This window comes from Hyperolius riggenbachi, chromosome 2 (assembly GCF_040937935.1).
Source record: "Hyperolius riggenbachi isolate aHypRig1 chromosome 2, aHypRig1.pri, whole genome shotgun sequence".
In the NCBI taxonomy this organism is placed as follows: domain Eukaryota; kingdom Metazoa; phylum Chordata; class Amphibia; order Anura; family Hyperoliidae; genus Hyperolius; species Hyperolius riggenbachi.
In genome coordinates, this window is record NC_090647.1 from 535,887,228 (window position 1) to 535,911,407 (window position 24,180).

The 24,180-nt window shown below is 49.4% G+C and overlaps 2 protein-coding genes across 6 annotated transcripts in view; one reads left to right on the plus strand and one right to left on the minus strand.

Moving 5' to 3' along the window:
* MOSPD2 (motile sperm domain containing 2) overlaps positions 1-12,564 on the minus strand; it is a 162,401-nt gene extending 149,837 nt beyond the window's left edge. The window contains exon 1 of the mRNA XM_068270709.1: positions 12,394-12,564. Within this exon, the coding sequence (XP_068126810.1) occupies positions 12,394-12,402 (9 nt within the window). The 5' untranslated portion in view covers positions 12,403-12,564. The remainder of the gene's footprint in view (positions 1-12,393) is intronic.
* Positions 12,487-24,180, plus strand: part of FANCB (FA complementation group B) — a 62,112-nt gene continuing 50,418 nt past the window's right edge. For 2 of the 5 annotated variants that reach the window (XM_068270707.1, XM_068270705.1), the window contains exon 1: positions 18,721-20,560. The gene's annotated coding sequence lies outside the window, so the exon portion shown is untranslated. Of the gene's footprint in view, positions 12,580-18,720; positions 20,561-24,180 lie in introns of those variants that run through there. The other 3 variants (XM_068270704.1, XM_068270708.1, XM_068270706.1) reach the window with 3 other exon arrangements.

Sequence of the window (24,180 nt, forward strand, 5' to 3'; positions counted from 1 at the left end):
GGGGTAAAACATCCGGATTTTTAGCCAGTGTGTTGTGCGCTCTCCGGTTCTCATTGGTTTGTATTGGCCGGATGGTGCAGTCCGGCTCCGCCCCGGATACGGCTGCCGGAGGAGCCGGACCAAAAAATAGCGCATGTTGGGTCTTATGCCGGAGTCCGGATCCGGTCCGGACGAAACGGACGCATGTGAACGCACGCATAGGCTTTCATTGCTATGCCGTGCGTCCGTTCCGTCCGTCCCGCATGTGGTCCGGCTCCGGCACGGCGATTCCGGACGGCGCCCGCTAATGTGAACCGGGCCTAACGCAACGCGTGGTGGTGTTGAAGTTGGACGTCAGATTGAGCCACGTTATGCAGCTCTCAAAGCAGCCGCTCCAGGTTAGTGATAGGAAGTCCGGATCTTTTTAAGGATTCGGATGATTCGAATGGGATCATTGAAAGGATCTGGATCTTTGAACCGAATCATTTGAATCATTTTACTAGGGAAGCAGACTGGGTGAAATGACTAGCAGGGCAGGACTTTCCCTGCACTGTACATTCTGTATGTTCCTGTTTCTTCCAGACAGACATCCACTGTGAACCAAATCTTTCGTTGTGATGATCCGACTCACAAAAAAGATCCGGATCAAATGAAGGATTCGTTCATGATCTGGACAACACTATGAGTCCCACCCCAAGTCACCACAGTGCAGTGAATATTAACCTCCTGAGCGATAATCCCGAGCTGAGCTCGGGGTATATCGCACAGGAGGATTTCTCAGGCCCTGGTGGGCCGATTTGCAGAATTTTTTTTTGTTACACGCAGCTAGCACTTTGCTAGCTGCGTGTAACTTCCGATCGTCGCCGATCCGCCGCTACCCGCCGTGCCGCGCAGCCCCCCCCCTCCCCGACCCCTTGCGCAGCCTGGCCAATCAGTGCCAGGCAGCGCTGAGGGGTGGATCGGAACTCCCTCTGACATCACGACGTCCATGACGTCGGTGACGTCATCCCGCCCCGTGGCCATGGCGACCGAGGAAGCCCAGCAGGAAATCCCGTTCTGAACGGGATTTCCTGCTTACTCTGATCGCCGAAGGCGATCGGAGTGGGTGGGGGGATGCTGCTGCGCTGCGGCTATCATGTATCATGGGCTCGCTACATGATTTAAAAAATAAAAAAATTTAAAAAAATAGTGCTGCGCCACCTCCTGGGCGATATAAATGTATCGCACAGAGGGTTAATTAGCCATGTGGCTAGTCACTGAGCATGTGCAAAAAATCTAACACAGTTCTATAGGGGTATAACATACAGCATGCTGCACTTTCATTTAACGTGCAGCGTTATACCCTAACGCAACGTGGGCACTGTGAACAGCACAATTGATTTTACAGTGCTGTGAGTTAGGCTGCGTTACTGGCTGCTGTAATGTGGGACTTTAACGTCCCACTGTGAAACCAGCCTAAAAGTAAATAGATATGGGGAATCCCAGGGGGCACACAAGCTTAGTTAGGGGTGTGGGCGAAAAAAAAAGTACAAAACCTTTAAAAGTAAAGATATGATTTAAAGTGGGCCTGAACTCTCCCACAGCACAGAAGGAAGAGATAGAAATGCACCCTGTGTGTATTTTAGAGTTTAGCCTGTCTAATTCCCCCTCCTCTGTGACAAATCACAACTGTAATTTGATCTCTCAGCTGTGTCAGGTGGCTGCTGCAGCACAGCAGATAATTTGTAAACACAGCATGATAACCCTATGTCTGCTTCCATGAAAGCAGGATGTAGACACTACAGATTTTTTTGCAGGATTTGTATCAGCTGTAACAAAGAAATGTTTTTTCTTTAAAGGTTATGATGCTGTTGCATATTGTTTAGAGCCGAGAGTAAGTTCTAAGTTCAAGTCTGCTTTAAGTTTTAATAGAGATATTTAGCAACATTTTTTTACGCACTTGAAGGACAGATGCGAAGAGAGAAAAAAAAATGATTTCTTACCTGGGGCTTTCTGCAGTCCCTGGCAGCCTCTGCTTCCAGCCGGTGTCCCCTCCGTTACAGATGCCAACAAGCATTTACTGCGCCTGCGCAGGTCACGATCACGCTCACATGGTCTAAAGTGTTCTGAGCAGGCGAACAACTACTGCACAGAACACGTCAGTTCGATCGTGAGCGGCACTTGCGCAGTAGATGCCAACCTGGCGAGGTCAGCATCTGCAATGGAGGGGCCCCAGGGCAACGCCTAGGAGTGGAGCTGATGGCACAGGACGGCTGTCAGGGGCTGAAGGAAGCCCCAGGTAATTAAAAAAAAAAAAAAAAAAAAAAAAAAGGTTTACATTTTCCTTGGACCTTCCCTGTAACATATCTATCTTCTGTAGTTAAGTGTGTAGAAAGTTAACAAAAGTTTTCCCGGTACTCTGGTTTTAAGGCTCCGGTTAAAGCCAGTGTGCACAGCTCCTAACGGCTATATCTGGCTTAACAAAATACCCAAGAGGAAACATTTGGCATGGTGTCTGAAAACAGCATGCTAAACCCGAATACTCCATGGGCTGGTTCACTTCAGGGGAATGATGTGGCTGTGCATCATTATAACACACAGACACCTGCGGAGCGGTCCGCTGTGACGCTGACATTACATTGGATGGGTCACTGCACAGAAACTGCCAGAAATGGGCGTGTCCACGGGAGACACTGCAAGGCGTGGTATCGATTGAGACATCGGTTCCTGCACTGCCAGGTATTGATGGAGGCATCGGCTCCTGCGCAGCAAACACTAAGGGCCAGGTCTAACTCACTTTTTCTTCTAAGTTCCCTCCTAGGTGATATTTTTACTCTATAAATAAAATGCCTTCCAAAAGACCAGCAAGAAAATACTCAGAATAATGAGCACAGTACTTTTTCACCTGCTTTTTGGTACTTTTCATTTTTAGAGCGCCGAAAAGTTACTGTAAACGAACGTGGAAAAATGATCCCGTAAGCCAATAAGAAAACTTAAGGTGGTCATACATCTGTAAACTCCGACTCCTCAGGTTAGGATTCCCCCGACTCCTCTGATTTGCATATAACAATCTTGTTGATTGAAAGTATGTAACATGAAATGCATCTCTTAACTGCCAACACTTAGGAATTTTAAAAGACAACTGAAGTGAGAGGGATATGGAGGCTGCCATATTTATTCCCTTTTAAACAATACCAGTTACCTGGATAGCCAGCTGGTTTTCTGCCTTTTAGGGCTTGTTTCCACTGTTGCGACGCGATTTCGGCCGCATTCCGACGCTTGTAAAAACGCATGCGGATGCGTTTCCACATGCGTTTTTACCCGCGATTTCGCATGCGATTTCGCATGGCAGGGTGCCATGCGAAATTAACCATGACACTGCCAGGGCTAAATAAAATTGAAAAAGGTGCGAAATCGCACGCGAAATCGCGGGTAAAAACGCATGTAACAAACGCATGCGTTTTTACTATTAAATACATTAGCGGCGATTCGCACGGATTCCCGACGCAGGCGAAATCGTTGGCTCTTTTGTGCGTTTTTTTCACGCTGAAAAAAACGCACCTCAACAACGCTACAGTGGAAACAGGCCCATCCACTTGTATTACATGTGCGGATCTGCATGCGTTGGACGCATGCAGATTCGCGATAGTGGAAACGAGCCCTAATACTTTCTTCCTCTATTACACATTCTTCATGCAGAATCTGAACATGGATCAGGCCCAGGGGCGTAGCAATAGGGGGTGCAAAGGTTGCAACTGCATCGGGGCCCTTGGGCCAGAGGGGCCGGAAGGGTCCTCCCTAAACTGCAGTATTAGCTCTCTATTGGTTCTGTGCTCATAATAATCCCTTCTATAGATACTTTGAATAGTGGTAATCATTAACAAGCTGTTCCCCATCCCCTTCTTGCACCTCTGACTCTGTAGTTGCCATTGGCAGGTTTTGGTGCGCCGTATCAATCGTTATGTATAGAGTGCTTGAGGGCCCCATTGAAAAACTTGCATCGGGGCCCACAGCTCCTTAGCTACGCTACTGATCAGGCCCTAGGCAATGTAACTGTGGGTACATGTAAGAGTGATGTGCAGGTACTCTGCAGGGGAATAAGGGGATTCTTCCTCTATTACACATTCTTCATGCACAATCTGAACCAGGTTTATGGGTGATAGACAACACCTCTGTGTTCAATGTGCACAGCATTCTCAGGGGATTCCCTGCAGCTCTGTGGGGAGTGCATATGTAGAGTATAGTACTACTGTGTAATAAAGTAAAACTGAGACAGATGACGTTAAAGTTTTATACATACCTGGGGCTTCCTCCAGCCGCCTTCAGGCTAATCCGTCCCTCGTTGTCCTCCTCCACCACCTGGATCTTCTGCTGTGAGTCCCGGTAATTCAGCCAGTCAGCGCTGTACGGCTGCATGACGCTTCCACAGCCAGGAGTGTCTAATACTTTTAGCCACAGCCCCTGAACAAGCATGCAGATCAGGTGTTCTGACTGAAGTCAGACTGGATTAGCTGCATGCTTGTTTCAGGTGTGTGACTCAGCCACTACTGCAACCAAATAGATCAGCTGCCAAGCAACTGGTATGGTTTAACCTCCTTAGCGGTAACCCCGTGTGTGACACAGGGTAAGCCGCCGGAGGGTGCCGCTCAGGCCCTGCTGGGCCGATTTACATAATTTTTTTTTTTGCTGGACGCAGCTAGCACTTTGCTAGCTGCGCCAGCACCCCGATCGCCGCTGCCCCACGCCCGATTGCCGCTATCCGGTGCGGAGTGCCCCCCCCCCCCCCCCCCAATCAGTGCCAGGCAGCGCCGAGGGGTGGATCGGGACTCCCAATGACGTCCCGACGTCGCTGGCGTCATCCCGCCCCGTCGCCATGGCGACGGGGGAAGCCCTCCAGGAAAGGAGATCGAAGAGATTGGGGGGGTGCCGCTGAGCAGCGGCTATCATGTAGCGAGCCCTGGGCTCGCTACATGATTTAAACAAAAAAACTAAAATTTAAAAAAAAAACTGCTGCGCTTCCCCCTAGCGGAATTTTTCATACCGCCAAGGGGGTTAAAAGGAAAGATCCATATCCCTTCTCAGATAGGGTTCCCTTTAAACTTTGTTTTTCTGTTGACAGACTGAAAAGGAACCCAAGGTGTGAGAACTATGGATGCAGCCATATTGATTTCCTTTTAAACAATACCAGTTGCCTGGCTGTGCTGCTGATCTATTTGTTCGGTAGGGTCTAAAGATGGGAATACTGCATGAGTTTTTTCAGACAGAGGGCCCGATAGATCATTTCCAACAGGTCCGATCTGATTTTGATTGTTTTTCTGAACAATTTTCTCATTGAAGTGAAAATTCACTCATCAGAAAAAACTATCAGAAAATTGATGGAAAAAAAGATTGGTGCAGTAAATCTGCCGAAAAAACTCATCGTGTATTCCCAGCATAAAATCGCACACCGGAAACAACCGTGCAGCTAAACTTGACAGGCATCTGATCTGCATGCTTGTTCAGGGTCTTTGGCTAAACGTATTAACGGCAGAGGAACAGTAAGACAGCCAGGCAATGTGCATTATTTAAAAGGCAATGTGCATTATTTAAAAAAAATTAAAAAAAATCATGTCAGCCTCCATATCAGGTTCCCTGTAAAAACAGCAGTCACATTCTATGTCTGGTTATGTCACAGCCAGTATGAGTGGATAAACGTCATCACTGTTGTATCTGTTTCACCAGAACTGTAAGCTGTGTGCGGATTACATGTGCAGATATGCTGTACCATATTAACATTACATCCGCCCCTTCAGAGATGCAAATCAGCTCCTCTGTATTTCACACTTAGAACAGGGGTGGAGGCTCCCAATGCATAAAGATAGGCTAATAAGCTGTTGATCTTCTAAACAGAGAGGTAAGGTCCGTACACACGCTGGACTGGAGGCAACGACGGGTCCGTCGTCACCTCCCGCTGGGTGGGCGTTCCAACGACAGTCCGGCGTGTGTACGCACTGTCGGCGGACTGATACGGCTGCTTCTGAGCGATCCGCCCGCCTGGGGGCGGGGGGTCTGATTGCCACCGGCTGTTTGAGGGTAGTGGGGGGGGGGGCTCCTCAAAGCCCCCCTCCGCAGAGTTTTCCGCCCTCCCTGGCTTTCCCTCCCTCCCCTCCTTTCCCTGGGCGGCGCAGGACGGACATCCATCCTGCGCCGGCAGGCTTCTGCCTATCATATGCCGGCGATCCCCGGCCTTGCAGCAGCGCCGTATGATGTAAACAGCAGGGATTTCTTCCCCGCGTTTACAATTAGCCTGCGAGCCGCGATCGGAGGCTCGCAGGCATGGAAAGGCCACTCAAACGAGCAGCCGTTTCCATGCTAAACCACTAACGACCTGCCGACGCCTATCGGCGTTAGGCGGTCGTTAAGTGGTTAAAGTTAAACCGTAACCAAGAATTGAACTTCATCCCAATCAGTAGCAGATACCCTCTTTCCCATGAGAAATATTTTCCTTTTCTCAAATAGATCAGGGGGGTCTGTATGGCTGATATTGTGGTGAAACTCCTCCCACAGTGTGATTTCAGGACCATGGTCCTGACAGTTTCCTGTCTGTGAACCTCATTGCATTGTGGGAAATAGCTGTTTACAGCTGTTTAAACCTGCCAAAAAAAAGCAAGCAGCATCTCCTTTCACTGACATCACCTACCAGCAGTAGGAATGTCACCATGTGTAAAATATGTAAGTCAGGGAGAGGAAAGATTTTACAATGGGCAAACACTGACCAAATCATTTATACATAATTATTGTGAAAATTAGGCACTTTATTACATTATTTTTACTGGAGTTCCTCTTTAAGAAATTTCAAGTAGAATACATATACAACTTAGGGTTCGTATAGACGTACGATAAAGATCGTTCGTTACGAACGATTCGTGACGTTTACACGATATTCAAATTAGACGGAAAAGACGTTCGTAATGAGCGATTGTGTACACACGTGAACGATATAAGTATAAAGTACTGAATGACGAACGATTAAAAAATGCGTGCGCAAACGGAAGTGACGTTATGACAGGCAATAAGGACATGCGTTATCGGACGATCTTTGTACACACTGCAACGATTGAACGATTATCTTTCGAAAAAATCCGCCGGGTTGGATCGGTCGGATTGAACGATAACGGTCGTTATCGTCCCAAAAAACGATCGTTGGAAAATTTGGAGCGCACGATTATTGGCCCAATTGTCGTTATCGTTCGTTTTTGAACGATCGTTATCGTACGTGTGTACTCAGCTTTATACGCAACTTAAACGCTACAGTTCTTTTACTAATGAATGGGGAAGTCTGAGTCACCCATATATTTTTGCTTTGCTTTTGTAGAGTATGCATCACTGCAATCTGTGCAATAGTACTTTGCCTCTGCAGATCACAGCTGTAGTCTGTACGGGTATCCAGTGAAAGAGGAAGAGGATATGGGCCTGGGACTGAACTGCTCATTGTCAGATATGAGTGGGAAGTGTATTCACAGTTCTATACCAGTTCAAGTGGATACAAATTTAATTCAACTTTACTTTAAAGAGGAACTGTAACGACAAAACGTCCCCTGGGGGGTACTCACCTCGGGTGGGGGAAGCCTCCGAATCCTAATGAGGCTTCCCACGCCGTCCTCCATCCCTCAGGGGTCTCGCTGCAGCCCTCCGTGCAGCGGCGACGTCAATATTTACCTTCCCGGCTCCTGCGCAGGCGCTCTGACGGCTGTCGGCTCCGAAGTAGGCGGAAATACCCGATCGCCGTCGGGTCTGCTCTACTGCGCAGGCGCAAGTTTCCGGCGCCTGCGCAGTAGAGCGGACCCGACGGAGATCGGGTATTTCCGTCTATTTCCGTGCCGAAAGCAGCCACAGCGCCCCCGCTGGAGCCAGCAAAGGTAAATATTGAAGCTACAGTCGGCTCTGTCGCCGGCTGTTCGGAGGGCTGCAGCGAGACCCCCGTGGGACAGAGGACGGCGTGAGAAGCCTCATTAGGATCCGGAGGCTTCCCACACACGAGGTGAGTACCCCCCAGGGGAGGTTTTTGATGTTACAGAGTCTCTTTAATGAACAGTACTAAAAAAGTTACAATTACAGTGTTCTCCTCAGAATGTTTTTTCAGCCAGGTGGCATGAAAAAGTAGCCGGGTTGGGCGAGATGACAGAATGCAGAATTGGTGCTTCTCTGAACAACTCAGCTTATAGCAGAGAAGGAGGAGGGCTGATGACAGCCGGGTGCTCGCCAAAACTAGCTGGGTGGACCACCCGGCTAAAAGAGCCTGGGGATAACACTGAATTAAAATCAGATGCGATAGAAGTTAGATTAGTAACTAATGAAACACACAGGAAGGACAAGGGCACTCACCTCTCTCCCCTAAACTAAGTACATAAAAAAAAAAAAAAAAAGAAAACCCACACATCACCAACCAACAAAAAGAACCAACATGTTTCGCCATCCTAAAAAAAAAGGTAGGGGCTTTGTCATGGATAAGCTCAGTAGTGCTAGAAAATAAGTGAGCATACATAAATTAAATCACAGTAGCATAGCCTTGCAGCTAATAACCAAGCAAAAATAGGAAGTGCATCTCATCAGCCATCCCTACTACCCTTCACCTAGTTCTCCAAACTGAAAGCACTTTCTGCAACGACCACAGCAGCTCTGTATAAAGCTTCCGCAGAGGGAGCCAGAAGACACAGCTGAGGTCTCCAATGGGACTGGGGACGACAGATGTTAATGAGATGCTAATAATTCTATTTTCATGAACGTTTAATGCTGTATGCACCTCAGAACTGGGTCAATCCGAATAGGCAGGAAATGCAGATGATTGGCCCAGTTCCAAGTTGCATGCAATTCGCATTAAACCTGCATGCAAGCAGGAATTTTTAGCATCTCGTAGCCCTGTGACTGCGGTTTGGGATATGGATCATTTTTATTTATTGGAATTTTACGCCGGTCAACATAATACGCAATGCTTTACAATACACAAGATTACAGGCCATGATACCAGGTGTGATCTACAACACAGTACAGGTAATAAGCAAGAAGATACATCACAATACAGATAATAAGCGATAAGATACATAATGCCATATACTGGAGTGGTTGTCCCAATAATACAAGTTTATTTTATTGTGGGTAGAGTGCACAACCAAGTGATAAACAAGGGGAGAGGGCCCTGCCAAACGCTTACAATCTATAGGGAGGGGGTGGTGACACAAAAGGAGGGGGGCTGCATCGAGAGGTTCTCAGCAAAGAGAGTTAGGGCAGCGTTGAGGTGGGGTAGGTCTCCTTGAAGAGGTGAGTTTTGAGGGCTTGTTTGAAGGTGATGAAGGAGGGGGCAAGCATAACGGGTAGTGGGAGAGAGTTCCACAGGATGGGGGCAGCTCTAGTGAAGCCCTGTAGTCGTGCATGGGAGGGTGAGATGCAGGGGTGGTTAGGAGGTTTTTGGAGGCCAGGTGTGTATCTACTGACCAGATCAGAGATGGGATCATCACATTGTTTCGAGCATAACTATAACTGTAGCTATAAGATTCATCCTTTTTTAGCATTAGCTGGGTTTGCGGTCACACCTGTCCTAAAGAACTACTCTACCTACAAACAAAATCAAAAGATATCCTGTTTAGGTTCAGAAGTCTTCACCAATCAAATCTGGTAGCACCTGTCACTGATTGGTCCAACTTTAACCAGTATAAAGGTGGCCATTAATAATATAATCTTACCACTTCTATGTAATATGAGGGACTTCCTAAAGTGTCCATACAAGTTATAGTCACTCAGTTTAATCTATTTGGTAAGATTGTACCATTGTTGGGAACCTTTAATAACAATCCTAACATTTGTATAGCGCTTTTCTCCTGTTGGACTCAAAGCGCTCAAGAGCTGCAACCACTAAGGATAAGCTCAAGGGGCCACCCTGCAGTGTTAGGAAGTCTTCCCGAAGGACTTCTTACTGAATACGTACTGACCCTAGCCAGGATTCGAACCCTGGTCTCTCATGTCAAAGGCGGAGGAACCCTTAACCAGTACACTATCCAGCCACTGGTTACCAACACAATTTTCATGAAATGCCCATTAACGATACAATATTGATTGCACAGTCTTACCACTTCTAAAGGTGGTCATACACTGGTCGATTTGCCATCAGATCGACCAACAGGTAGATCCCTCTCTGATCGAATCTGATCACAGAGGGATCGTATGGCTGCCTTACTGCAAACAGATTGTGAATCGATTTCAGCATGAAAACGATCACAATCTGTGAAGCTGCCGCTTAACCCCCCCCTGCATACATTACCTGATCCGGCCGGCGCGAGTCCCCCCGGTCTCCGCTGTCCTCTTCTCCAAACTTAGCTCCAGCTTCACTGTACTTCCTGTCCGGGGAAGTTTAAACAGTAGAGGGCGCTCTACTGTTTAAGCCTGCCGGAGCCCAGCAGAGAAGGAGCAGCGGTGACAGCGGGGATACGCGCCGGCTGGATCAGGTAACGTATTGCTGCTGTATTGCGTCGGTCGTCGGGCATTCGAACGCCGATATCGACACACTCCCAACCCGCTGGCGATCGAGCAAAATCTTCCGCACGGACAGAACGACGGGAACAATTGATTTCGAACAGAAATCGATCGTTCTGTCAGCGTTTGCACAACGATTTCACAGCAGATTCGATCTCAGTGATCAAATCTGCTGTATATCGGCGGGAAAATCGTTAGGTGTATGGGCCCCTTATTTGTATCATTGATGAGCACCTTTACAATTCAATAATTATCTAGTCTACTTGAGGTGACCCAGTGGAAAACTTCATGGGGAGATTCTACTAACGTGATTGGTTCTCCAATGACAGCACCGTCATCAACTTTTATGTTTCAGATAAGGTGTAATAAGGGCTCTTTTACACTATACTTTAAAAAGTGGACTGCAGCCTTTTTGCTGATCGCAACAGCACCGCTATTAACGTGGAAATCACAGTGCTGGTTTCTCCACTAGCATGATTTGTTTTTTTCCCAAATATCAATCACAGACCTATGTGATTTTCACAGGGCTGTGCCGTCGGTACAAAAATCATCTGACTCCTCAGTTTATTGAAACTCCAACTCCAGGTACCCAAAATTGATCCAACTACTCAGCCCTGATTTTCTGTGCGGCTGCACTCATATACCCAACAATGGCGTTAATATATATATCCTCCTTCTTCTAAAATTGACTTTTTTTGTTTAGTTATCCCACAGTTTTATTTTATATTTAAATCTACTTTTTTACGTTTTTACTGTTTCATGACCGCTTCTCAACGACACCTTCCCTGAAGTATGCCAGAGCTGAGATCTATTAACTGTTCATCCTTTTTATCTCTTTCCTGTTCTCGGAAGCCATTTACTGTCAGGAATGTGTCTTATGGCTGCAATTCCTCATCAATGAGGTTTATGCTGTAGTTTGACCCAGTTCTAACCCAGACAGAAACTGTCACTTGCATACCTGATGTTTAACTCTTTCAGGCATCGAAAGAAAGGAAAAAAAAAAAAAAAAAAAACACAGTATAGTTATTTGTGTGCTAGGCACTGTACATACACATGTCTATCTCATGTCACATGTCACCTCGGGTATCCTTTAAAGGGAGGGTTCACGGAGTTAGTTAAAAAAAAAAATACTAATCCACTTACCTGGGGCTTCCTCCAGCCCATGGCAGGCAGGACGTGTCCTCGACGCCGCTCCAAAGGCTCCCGGTCTTCTCCAGTGGCTCACCCGACCTGGCCAGGCTGGCTTCCAGGTTGGACTCTTGTGCGCTCCGGCGTGCGTCTCACGCAGTCGCGCTGACATCATTGGACGTCCTACGGACTGTACTGCGCAGGCACAGTAGTTCTGCGCCTGCGCTGTACAGTCCATAGGATGTCCAATGACATCAGCGCGACCGCGTGAAACGCACATTAGAGTGCAAGGAGAAGCCCAACCTGAAAGCTAGCCTGGCTAAGTCGGGTGAGCCACCGGAGAGGACCAGGAGCCTCCAGAGCGGCGTCGAGGACACGTCCTGCCTGCCATGGGCTGGAGGAAGCCCCAGGTAAGTGGATTAGTATTTTTTAACCAACTCCATGGACCTTCCCTTTCAGTTGTAAAAGGTACTTTGATTGGAAAACTACTTTCTATTAGATTTCCACAAGGGTCACCTCAAGTAGACAAGATGTCAAGCTATCACTAGTTCCAGACATGGGAAGATGTGGTCAGTCCATACTCCAAATACACCTGTCACCATGGATACAAGAAGCTCACAAGTGCTGCACTGATCTCTCATGACCAGTGGAAGGTCTCTTTAAGGGAACGGGCTCTGCTGATGGGAAGCAGCAATCAGTGGTGACGTCACACAGCTGTCACCTCACACCTGCTGAGCCCTGACAGTCCACACTGCCGAAAGACAAAGCATGACCCCCACCGTCCTCTCCCAGACTACTTACATCTGCCATCCTCTCCTCTCTCCTCACCGCTCTCTCTCTCTCCTCTCACTCCTTCCGGCCTCCCTGACGTCACCACCGGGCTCCTCCCCTCCCGGCACGTCACGCCCCCGTTTTCATCCCCGCGCGGACGACTGCGGTGACGTCACCGGGAGCGCATGTGACCGAGAGACTCGGGCGGCGGCGGAGGTGAGAGCGGCGCGCGGCGGGAAGATTCAGCTCTCCGTCACGTGACCGCTGATCAGCTTCTATCCCTGCCCAATATCTGTATATACTGCACAGAACGACACTGCTATTGTCTGCTATGCTGCTCACTCTTTGTTAGTCTTCTGCTGTAGTATCTCATGGTTGGGTTTAGCAGCAGCCATAGTGAAAGCAGGCTTGCGTTCTGGGGCAGATTTTAGGGCCCATTCACACTTGAGCGATTTCGGCAAAACGCTCAAACGCTAGCGCTTTTCAAAGCGCTAGGGTAGTAAAAGTCTATGGGCCCGTTCTCACTTGGGTGATTTGTGCAAATCGGCCCAAAACGCTAAACACGTAGCCTGCACCAGTTTCAGGCGATTTTTCCGGCAATCTCGTTTCAGTGCTATAGAAGCGCAAAACGCGATCGTTAAAAAATCGGCAGGTGTGAATGGTGAGTTTTTGGGGGGGTGTTAATCGCCAAAAAACGCCAGAGCAAAACGCTAGCAAAATCTCTAGCGGTTTGCGATCAGTAAGTGTGAATGGGGCAGTTAGTATAATTTTGCATTATAAAATCTGTAAGAAAAAAAAAGTGCTTCTGGTGGGTACTTGATGGTTCCCAAGTGTCCCTCTTTGGGAGTCATGTTCCTCTGTCCCGCCTTTCTCCTCATTTGTCCCTTTTTCAGAACTTTGTCCCTCTTTCTATGTAAATATATATATTAGCCGGCCTTTGACCTGAGCAGTCGCTCAGGGCGCTGGCTTCCAAGGGGGCACCTAGAGCTGGGGGGCGCACTGCGGCTATAACGTGGTAAAAATTGTCTGTGCTCTGCTATCACTCCAAATTGGGGGGGGGGCACCAAAATCAGGTTTCGCTCAGGGCGCCGTGAAACCTAGGGCCAGTATTTCCCTACTACAAAAATGTTTGACTCTAAACTTTATTCCCATCCTTTACATTGATATATTCCAATTTTTAAAATGTTAATATGAAGGAAATTGAACCAGGATAGAAAGGACCCGTGTGGTTTTACTCAGTGGTGCTCATGGATTCCGGATGCTCGAACTACAGGATACTGAAACCTGTTTTCCAGTATTCAAGCCTGAATCCGGATAGCTGGATAAATTTGAGTGCATTCAAACTTGCATTTGCCGAATATCTAGTTTGAATACCGAATTCGAATAGAATAATCACGGAGATGACGTCCGTTGACAGAGGGCTCCCAGCTGAGGCCCTAGCATCCACTCCTCTATATAAGGCGGGCGCCATTTGCAAAATCTCATCCTTGCTTTTGTGACTGCTCACTGAGAGATATCTCCAGTGCTGTTGGCCGAGCAAGTGCTTTTCAAACGTTCTAAACCTAGCGTTTTTGCTCCTAAACACCTTTACTACACCAGTATTGTATTGTTTTGTAGTTAGCTAGCTTGTATTCTGATTTTAGTCAGTGACAGTCAGACTCAGTACTGCAGCGGCTAGGCTAGGTTAGGGCCTGTGTGCACAGGCTAAGCCTGCTGCCAGCCTTAGCTACAATATAGCCTGTAGGTTAGGGATTAGATTACTGTACTACTACTACTAGTGGTATTGTGTAGTTAGTTGTTAGAGAGTACTACTACTGTGTTAGCTTCAGTTACTACAGATAGTTGCTGCAGTGCTGCTGTTAGAGTCGTTGTGACAGATAGACAGTGTGTGCTCCTGTCCCTCCGTTAGTTGAAGTTCTGCTAGTACTACTACAACTAGTCTACTACTACCAGTTATATATAGCTAATTTGTACTGTGTTAGCTTCATTTAATTGCAGTGCTGTTACAGTGTGACAGACAGTTAGTGCGTCAGTGTCTGCTACTCTGCTGTCACTCCGTTAGTTGAAGTTCTACTACTGCTACTTACATTTGAATAAAGTACTAGTACCCCACTTCACTTGTTCCCCCCTCTACATAATTTTTGTTTGTTTTAAATTGGACATATATAAAGTTGTACTATGTCAGGCACTGGCAGCCTGGGGAGGGGCAGCATGAAAAGCAAGGTCAAGGGGAGAGGGAGCAGCATTGCCGCCACCGTCGACAGGTCTGCGTCAGTGTCGATTCCGCCGCTAGCCACTGGCCGTGGACGCACTAGGCGCCCAGCTCTTAGGGGGAGTCACGCTGCAGAGGTGCAGCAGCGTGTAGTGCCCATTTCTCAGCAGGGTCGTCGGTGCACATTGGAGGAGAAAGACGCTGAGCCTGTGATGGTGGATGAGCAGGCCACCACCAGCTCTACAACAGAGACCTCCACCCCCACCAACACTCCTGTTCGGAAGAGCAGCAGCCGTCGCCCAGCAGTGCCTGGGGAGGTCATCATGTCGACCCCAGCGGGCAGCCTACCCTCAGTGAGCTCGCTTTCCACCCCAGGCACAGCAAGAGCAATCAGGGCTGTTACGAGCGACTTTGAGGGTGAGATTCTGAGGATGGGCGCATTAGACAATGAGGAGTTACAGATGGATATGGGGGTTGTTGGGGAGTCCTTGGATATGGCAGAAGAAGGGGAGTTTCAGGAGTCATCATCCCAGCAGTTGTTTGAGGAGGGGGAGTATGATGATGACGAGGTGAAGGACTGTGACTACGATCCACAGGATGGGGATGTCAGCTCTGAGGAGGAGAAGGAGGATGCGTCGGTGGGTCTCGCACGGAGGATCAGCATCACTGACGTTGGCAGGAGCAGCAGGGGGCGTGGAATGCAGGACCCACAGCCTGCTCCTTCATCTTCTGCCACTACTACCAGCCGCACCACTCAAACCCCAACCACCACAGGGGAAAAAGCAGCAGCATCCCATTCAGGCCGCAGGGGAATGTTCACGTCCCCAATCTGGCAGTTCTTCACTTTGCCCACAGTGGACAGCAAGTTTGCCATCTGCAATGTGTGCAAACTGAGGCTGAGCAGAGGTTGTGACCCCTCCAAGTTTGGCACCTCCAGTTGCATTACCCATCTGTCAAAAAAGCATTTGGATGAGCATGAGGAGTTCAAGAGGTTGAAGGAAGGTGGCGCTGGCAGTGGTCAGAAGAGCAGCACCAGAACCCCCTCTGCCACTCCTTCCTCTGCTCCCTCCTCCGCTTTCCGTGCAAGTAAAAAACGCCGCCAGACCCTGTTGAGCGAGTCCTTCCTTGGCGTCGTCAGGGCTCAGCCTCCCGGCAGACGTCGCATCCGCCAGCTGAACGGCTTTCTTGCGCGGGCCATGTCCTCCCAGCTCCTCCCGTACTCCTTTGTGCAGGAGGGGAGCGACATGCGTGCGCTCCTGCAGTGTGCAGCACCAGATTGGCAAATCCCCAGCCGCCACTACTTTTCACGCACGGCCTTGCCAGCACTGCACCACTTTGTGGTGGCCAACGTGGGACGTGGGCTGGATCATGCTGTGGGTGAGCGGGTCCATGTGACCATGGACTCATGGAGCAGCCGGTTCGGGACAGGCTGCTACCTGTCCTTCACGGCGCATTGGGTCAGTTTGGTGGAATGGGGTGATGAGGGGACAGCAGCATCGGGCGCAGCAGAAACCCAGTGGGTGGTGCCACCCCGCAGCAGGGTCAGGGGAAGTGCAGCAGGTTCTTCTAATCCGGTTCCATCCTCAGACACAACCGCCGCCAAACACCCCCGCCTAAGCAGCAGCGTTAAGCCCCGCCACTGCCAAGCATTGCTGGAGATGGTCAGCCTGGGGAAGAACAAGCTGACGGCAGCCAACGTGCTTCACTACCTCAGGGAGCAGGAGAAAAATTGGCTGACCCCCAGAGGCCTGAGAGTCGGAGAGGTGGTGTCCGACAATGGCGCCAACCTGGTTGCCGCCATCGACAGGGGAAACCTCACCCACATCCCCTGTCTGGCCCACATCCTGAACCTAGTGGTGCAGAAATTTCTGCGCACCTACCAGGGGATGGACACTCTTTTGGGAGTGGCAAGGAGAACCGTGGGTCATTTCCATCGCTCGGATGGTGCCTCAGCATCCCTGAAAGCTGTGCAGGAGGAGCTGAAACTCCCACGGCACCAGCTGATCATTGACGTTCCAACACGCTGGAATTCCACCCTGGCGATGTTGGAGCGGCTGGTTGAACAGAGGCAGGCTGTCAACCAGTACCTGTCCAATGCCACCATGGCCGGCACCACCAACTTCCCGGGCCTCATCCCCAGTCGTGACTGGGGGCTCATGCAGCAGGTGTGCTCGGTGCTAGCTCCCTTCCTGGAGGCCACCAACATGGTCAGCCAGGACCGTGCGTTGGTGTGTGAGTGGGTGCCCCTGGTGTGCATACTGGACAGGGCCCTTTTTGGTCTGCTGGAAGAGGGAGAGGCAGCCATCACCCAGCAGGAGCAGCAGCCAGCTGCACAGTCCACCTCTGTGGGGGAGGAGGAGGAGGACTTGCAGTTGGAGGTCCTTGACCTTGATGATGAGGGAGCACAGCCGAGTGCAGCTGCAGTGGTGCGGGGGTGGAGAGAGCAGGAGGAGGCTCAGGGGTCACTGGAGGAGGAGGACAGCACTGTCGTCTCTGGGGGTGACGACGACGTGTCTGGTGTGGCGTCTCTCTTTCCCATGGCAGCTCACATGCTGCGGTGCCTGCGCAGGGACCCAAGGGTGATCCAGATGCGTGCTCGGGAGGACATCTGGATCACCATGATGCTGGACCCACGGCTAAAGGGGAAGCTGCCTCAGTTCCTGCCTGCAGGAGGAGACCCTGCTCGCCGAATGAGGGAGTTGCAGCGGTCCCTTGTTCAGCGCTTGGAGGAAGCCTTCCCCCAGCCTTCCACCCCCCCTGCTGTCAGAGTCCAACCAGCACAGCAGCAGGTGCCTGCGTCCAGCAGCAGCAGGCGCCCAAGAGCAGGCCTGCTGTCTCTGACAAAGGCGCTCTACACCACACCGGTAGAGCTGCCTATAGAGGAGGTACCTGCAGCAGCATCCTCCTCTAGTCAGAGCCAGCGCCTGACCCGGATGGTGGCAGACTACATGGGGTCCTTCATCGCGCTGGATACCGACACCCCTGTGGACCCCTTGGAGTACTGGGTCAAGCACCTGGATATCTGGAGCGAGCTGGCACAGTACGCCCTGGAAGTGCTGTCCTGCCCGCCTTCCAGCGTGCTGTCAGAGAGGTGCTTCAGTGCGGCCGGTGGCGTGGTGACCGAGAAGCGCTCTCATCTGTCCACCCAGTCTGTGGACAGACTTACGTTTCTCAAGATGAACCAGGCTTGGGTGGTTGGTGAGTTCCTGGCCCCTGTTGTTGGCAAGAGAGGGACATGAAGTGGCTGGGAATCACTATGCCTGCCTTACCACCCTTTGCCACCACAACCTCCTGGCTCCTCCTAATTAACCCCCCTGGCGGTATGACTCCCGCGGCTGTGTGGCCGTGGGATGTTTTTTTTCACCTTTTTTTTTTTTTTTTTTTTTTTTAGTATGTAGCTAGCCTAGCGCTAGCTACATGCTTCCCCCCCTCCCTGCGGCGTCCCCCCGTGTGCCCCGCTTGCCGCCGGCACCGCTTGCCCATAAGGGAATCCCGTTCTGAACGGGATTCCCTTGAGGGCTTCCCCCGTCGCCATGGCGACGAACGGAGTGACGTCACCGACGTCATGGACGTTGTGACGTCACAGGGAGTCCCGATCCACCCCATAGTGCAGCCTGGCGCCGATTGGCCAGGCTGCGCAAGGGGTATGTGGGGGGGGGGGTCTGAATCCGCGGCGGGTAGCGGCGCATCGGCGGCGGCGATCAGACCAAACACGCAGCTAGCAAAGTGCTAGCTGCGTGTTTGAAAAAAAATTATGTAAATCGGCCCAGCAGGGCCTGAGCGGCACCCTCCGGCGGCTTACCCCGTGTCACACACGGGGTTGCCGCCAAGGAGGTTAATAAGCCTGGTTCACATTTTTTTTTCAGCCGTGGCACCAATGGTACTGTACAATCTCCAAGGGATGGGCTAAATTCGAATTCGGGTGAATCCGGATAGTTGCTGTCCGGATTTTATCCAATTACCTGGGGGGGGGGGGGGGTTGTCAAGCTTACCTGTCTGGGTTGAAGGAGGAAGTGTTTTTACTCACGTGGACCGCATCATGGGAGGCGCCGAGGGACGGACTGAAGAGGACGTCAGATGGGTAAGCTTGACTACCCCACCCACCCTGCACAGGTAACTGGGTGAAATCCGGATAGCAACTATCCGGATTCACCCGAATTCGAATTTGAGCCCAACCCAGCAATCTCCTGCATGCAGCTTGCACAAGTTACATTTTCTGCTGCTGCATTGCCCGGCGCCTGCTGCCTGTGCTCCCACCGTCAGGGTGGCACAGGTCACTGCTGCTGATACCTGTTATGCCCAAAACAAAATTGCTATGTTGTTGTTAAAAAAATGTGTAATTTTTTTTTTGAAGTGTCTGTGGTTGAAAACTGTGCTGTGCGAGTTGTGTGGAAGCCCCAACTGCGGCAGTACGGCCGCTTCCTGGAACCTCACGGTTGTTATGGTTTAACTGTGCCGTGGTACCAACACTAGGTGCCATGGACTATCTATGCTGCCACACATTACACTTCTCCTCCTGTCTCCTGCTGCCTGTGCTCCAACCGCCAGGGTGGCACAGGCCACTGGTGCTGCTATCTATTATGCCCAAAACAAAATTGCTATGTTATTGCTGTTGTAGAAAAAAAAAGTAAAATTTATTGAGGTGTCTGGGTTTAAAACTGCTGTCCCAGTTGTGTGTTGGACACAATGTGGGCTTCACGACCGCTGTATGGAACCTCAGTGGAACCTGTATTTTGTTAAAGAAAAAAAAGTTACATTTTTTTGAAATTCCGAATTCCCCCGAATAATGGGTCCGAATACCGAATTCTAATCGAATTTGCGAATCGTCCGAATTTGAGACTTCGGACTTATCCAAATTTCTGACTATTCGAATTCGGATCCATTTGAATATTAAAAAGAGGTATCCGTGCATTACTAGTGTTAATTTATAAAGCAACATATTTTTCTTATGAAATCTTTATATGGGAACTGCAGCCTAAACAAACATACTGTCATTAAGTTACATTAGTTATGTTAATTAAAATAGATAGGTAATATAATCTCTTACCCTCCCTGTTTTAAAGCGGGATTGTCACCATAAAAATCAAATTTCAACAGCAACTGGTCTGGGTGTATTAAAGTGAACCTCAAGTCATGCAAAAAAAAAAAAAGAGTTTTACTCACCTGGGGCTTCCCTCAGCCCCCTGCAGCCGATCGGTGCCCTCGCCGTGTCTCTCTGATCCTCCCGTCCCCGCCGGCGACCACTTCCGGTTTTGCCGTCAGGACCCGACAGGCATGGGAACGCGAGTAATTCTTTGCGTTCCCAGCCGCAATATCGCCTCCTATGCTGCTATTGCTGCCTCCTGGCGTTTACAAGCAAGGCTGAGGTAACTCAGCGATTGGAGGAGAAAAGAAAAAAAAGTAAAGGGCAGAAATGACATCAGGATTTAGCCTAAACTGTGGGCAAAAGACACGGCCCCCACCAGGAACAGAATTCTCTTCATTTACTATATAACATTCACTGAAATCAAAACGTGGACAGTACAATACATGTGTTATGTAAGCAGATCAAATATTTATCTACTTATATATGCGTTTTTTTTCCCTGGCATAGTATGATTAATCCTACTGCTTTAAAAGAACAGGCAAATGTGTATGATTTCATGGAGGCAGCCATCTTTTTGGTTGAAAGGAGGTGACAGGGAGCATGAGACAGTTCCAACTGTCCTGTGTCTTGATCACCCCTCCGAGCTGCGCACATTAGGCTTCAAATCTCAAATTCAAAATAAAAAACAAATTTGCACCAAAACAGCAGAAGGAGAACAACTTCAGAAATCCCATCATGCACAGCATCAGTGGAAAAATGCCCGGGCAGTTTTCTTCTGTGCAGCTAAAAATGAGGCTTGGGTAAGAAAAACAAAGTTCTGATGCTGAGAAACTGTTAAAGAAATACCAAACCTTTTCAGTGCTGCTGAGCAGATTTTTAGCCTGGAGCTTCACTTTAAGGTATGTGTGGCAGGGGCGTGGCTTAAATGTCCCTTTTTTCTCATCTCAAAAAGTTGGGAGGTATGCAATCCCGCTATCCATCTTTTCTTCCTCATTTGTCCCTCTTTCAAGATTTTTCAAGATCTGCCTAAATATATGTGCTTTTCTTCTGAAAAATGTTTAATTGACTCTAAACTTTATTCCCATCCTTTAAAGGATACCAGAGTTCAAATATTTTTGATAAAAAGGGGGGGAGCAGGCATGTACTGTTACCTGTGCTGATGCCCACCGTTCCCCCTGTTCTCCTCTCAGCATCAGCACAGGTAACAGTATATGCCTGCTCCCCTTGATATCCTTTAAATGGATATATTTTCAATTGTTAATATGAAGTTTAGTGGTCCACGATCGAAAGTGCCCATTGTGGTTTGAATTATGAAAATAGCATGTTTTTCTTATGAAATCTTTATGGTGTGTGATTAGGGGGCGTGGCTTAAGTGTCCTTTTTTCGTATCACAAAAAGTTGCGAGGTATGGTACTTACCTCTGGATCCTGATGAGGCTTTTCATCCTCCTGTGCCTTCTCGTTCTAGCGCTAGCTCCCCAGAACTGCACACAGTAATAATATTTACATCTGGGCTCCTGCGCAGTACCAGCTTGCCCTCTGGTCCTAATAGCCGAGCCCGATAGGGTAAGTTCTACTGCGCCTATGCTTTAGAGCAGACCCAATCATTTCCACCAGACCCTGCGGTAAAACTGGTACTGCTCCCATACTATTTGGCCTTTAACAACGCTTTATGCTGTGCGCAGTTCCCCAACCCTGTCCTCAAGGCCCACCAACAGTGCATGTTTTGCAGAAAACCACAAACATGCACAGGTGAGGTAATTATTGTTGCAGCAGAGCTGATTAACCTTTTCGGGACCATGTGAATGAGATCCTACGCCGCACTTGTGGCTGTTCTAGCCTGATGCGGCGTAGGATCTACGCCGGCCCGAAATTTCCGCTCCCGACGCGATCGTGCGCACCCGGAGGGGGAGATCAAGCTGTCATATGACAGCCGACATCTCCCCCGAGTGATCAGCAGCCATCGCGTATGGCTGCTGATCACACGATCACTACGATCGCCGTCGGATCGTAGTGATCTGTTTGACAGCTGCGGCGGCAGGGGGGGAAAGAAGAGGATCCACTCACCTCCCTGCCGTTCCAGCGACGATCGGCGCCCCCCTCCGCTCTGGCCGGCATCTCCGCTTCATCTGACGTCAGCGCCGGGTCCCGGCTTGATGACGTCATCAAGCCGCGACCCGGAACTGCTCGTCAGATGAAGCGGAGATGCCGGCCGGAGAAGAGGGTCCCGTGCGGCTCATCGCTGGAGCCTGGAAGGTAAGTGAAGGCTGCTGGCAGAAGGGGGGGCCCAGGCCACCAAGGGGGGACACAATGCCCGGCAGCCACACACGGGATCCGGCCGCCTGACCCCCCCAAACGCGCGCACCCCCTTCCCGCCAAAAATGCCTGGTCCTTAAGGGGGGGTAGGTGGCCGGTCCCGAAAAGGTTAAAGGAATTGTCCAGGCAAAGAAAAAAAAAATGAGTTTCACTTACCTGGGGCTTCTACCAGCCCCATGCAGCCATCCTGTGCACTCGTAGTCACTTACTGCTGCTCCAGTCCCCCACTGGCAGCTAGTTTCGTTTTTGCAGGCCTCGGAGGTCGGGGGGCCGCATTGCTTACATTTTTACGCATTCCCGCTAGTGCAGGAACATTAACACATACATTTTTACGCGTTAGTGGTGCAACACGTAAAAATTTACGAGTTGCACCACTAACGCGTAAAATATATGTGTTAATGTTCCTGCACTAGCGGGAATGCGTAAAAATGTACGCAATGCGGCCTCCGAGGTCGGCAAAAACTAAACTAGCTGATGGAGGGGGACCAGAGCAGCAATGAGTGACTACGAGGGCACAGGATGGCTGCATGGGGCTGGTAGAAGCCCCAGGTAAGTGAAACTCATTTTTTATTTTGTTTGCCCGGACAATTCCTTTAAATACCTCTATGGATTTCCACAAAACATGCACTGTTGGTGGGCCTTGAGGACAGGGTTGGGGAACACTGTGTAGAGGATGCTGTGATTGGAGAACAGTTCCCTATGAGGTTTGCTGGTGGGTCCCCAAAACTGAACTATGACCTTTGCACGAGTGGCTCCAGACTGCAGCGCTGGCATGGGTCATCTTGTGCAATTGTGCTAGTTACACGGACAGAAGCGCTAACCTATTCGATAAGCTCTTGTTGATTATGTTCAGAGGGTCCCAGCTTTGTACTGTCGTGGGGAATGGGGGAAACCTCTAGAGTAGCACAGAGCTACTTGGTCTCAGTGGAGAAAGCAGAGCTCGATCAGCTATATGGTACTGCGCCTGCGCAGTTCAGCTGCTCTCCCGTCAATCAGTCCTTGTCAACGAAGTTTGGAGAAGGGGCCCCAGCACCGGGAGGGCACACAGAGACAGCCTGTATCGCGCGCCTCTGCAGACTGTCAGCTTAGCCTTAGCACTATCGCCCCGCCTCTTACTGCCGCTGAGCCAATGAAGGCATGAGCTCGCCGGGAAGCATGAGATCTCACGCACAGAGCTGAACGGTATAGACACTGGATTCAGGACAGCGTGCTTGCTTTTTTTTCAAGAGAGCCCGGCTCGTCCTGACAGACGGGCACGGGGTGATGACAGCCAGGAAAGCAGCCGAGTGATCATTTATTTTACCTGGGCGGCCCGTCCACCTGCTTGATCCTGGGGAGAACACTGGTTTCGTGATTTGTATCTGATCTCAAACGGAGTTCAAAACACAGAAAATAACATCTAGTATAAAATATCCCTCAGGCCTCATTCACATTGGGTTTTGATCGCGTTCGCGTTGGCCTTTTTTTTTTTTTTTTTTTTTTTTTTTGCAATGTCTTTTCCCCTGCGATTTCGGTTCGTTGGACGTTTTTGTAGGCGTTTTTGCAGAGCGATTCCGTTTGTGAACTCGTTGATCCATAAAAGTTTAAGTTGTGGAATGGGATTCATGACTACTTATGCAACATGATTTACTTGGCTTCATGATCTTCAGAAACCTGCTAGATTTCATATTTGCTTGCATGAGCTCACTTGCTCCAGCCTGCTGATCACCTGACATCTAACTGCTAAACCGTAACCAGCACAACTGCCATCTTTGTGTTTACTATTTACCTGCATCAGTGTTTTACTGGAAATATGCCTGAAGAAGGGGACTAGATCCCAGAAAGCTTGCATTATTTAACTTTATCAGTTAGCCATTAAAAGGTATTACTTTTATAAGACTTTGTTTTTTTCTACCTACATAATCCGTAAAAGAGTAAATGCAATGTATTGTTTCTTACAAATGCAAACGCAATCTTTGCACAAAGCGATTTTGTGAGCACTTTGCGTTTTTCCTATACCTTCCATTGTAGCAAAATCACTCCGAAAATAGTCCATGCAGCACTCCTCTGAGGGGAAAGCAGACGGATCGCCCTAATCTGAACTAGCGCATAGGATAGCATGGTGTAAGCGCTTTCAGGGAGACTTTGAACAATCCAGTGTGAACGAGCCCTCAGAAATATGACTATTTTCCTGAAAATAAGCCCTAGCTGAAATTTAGAGCATG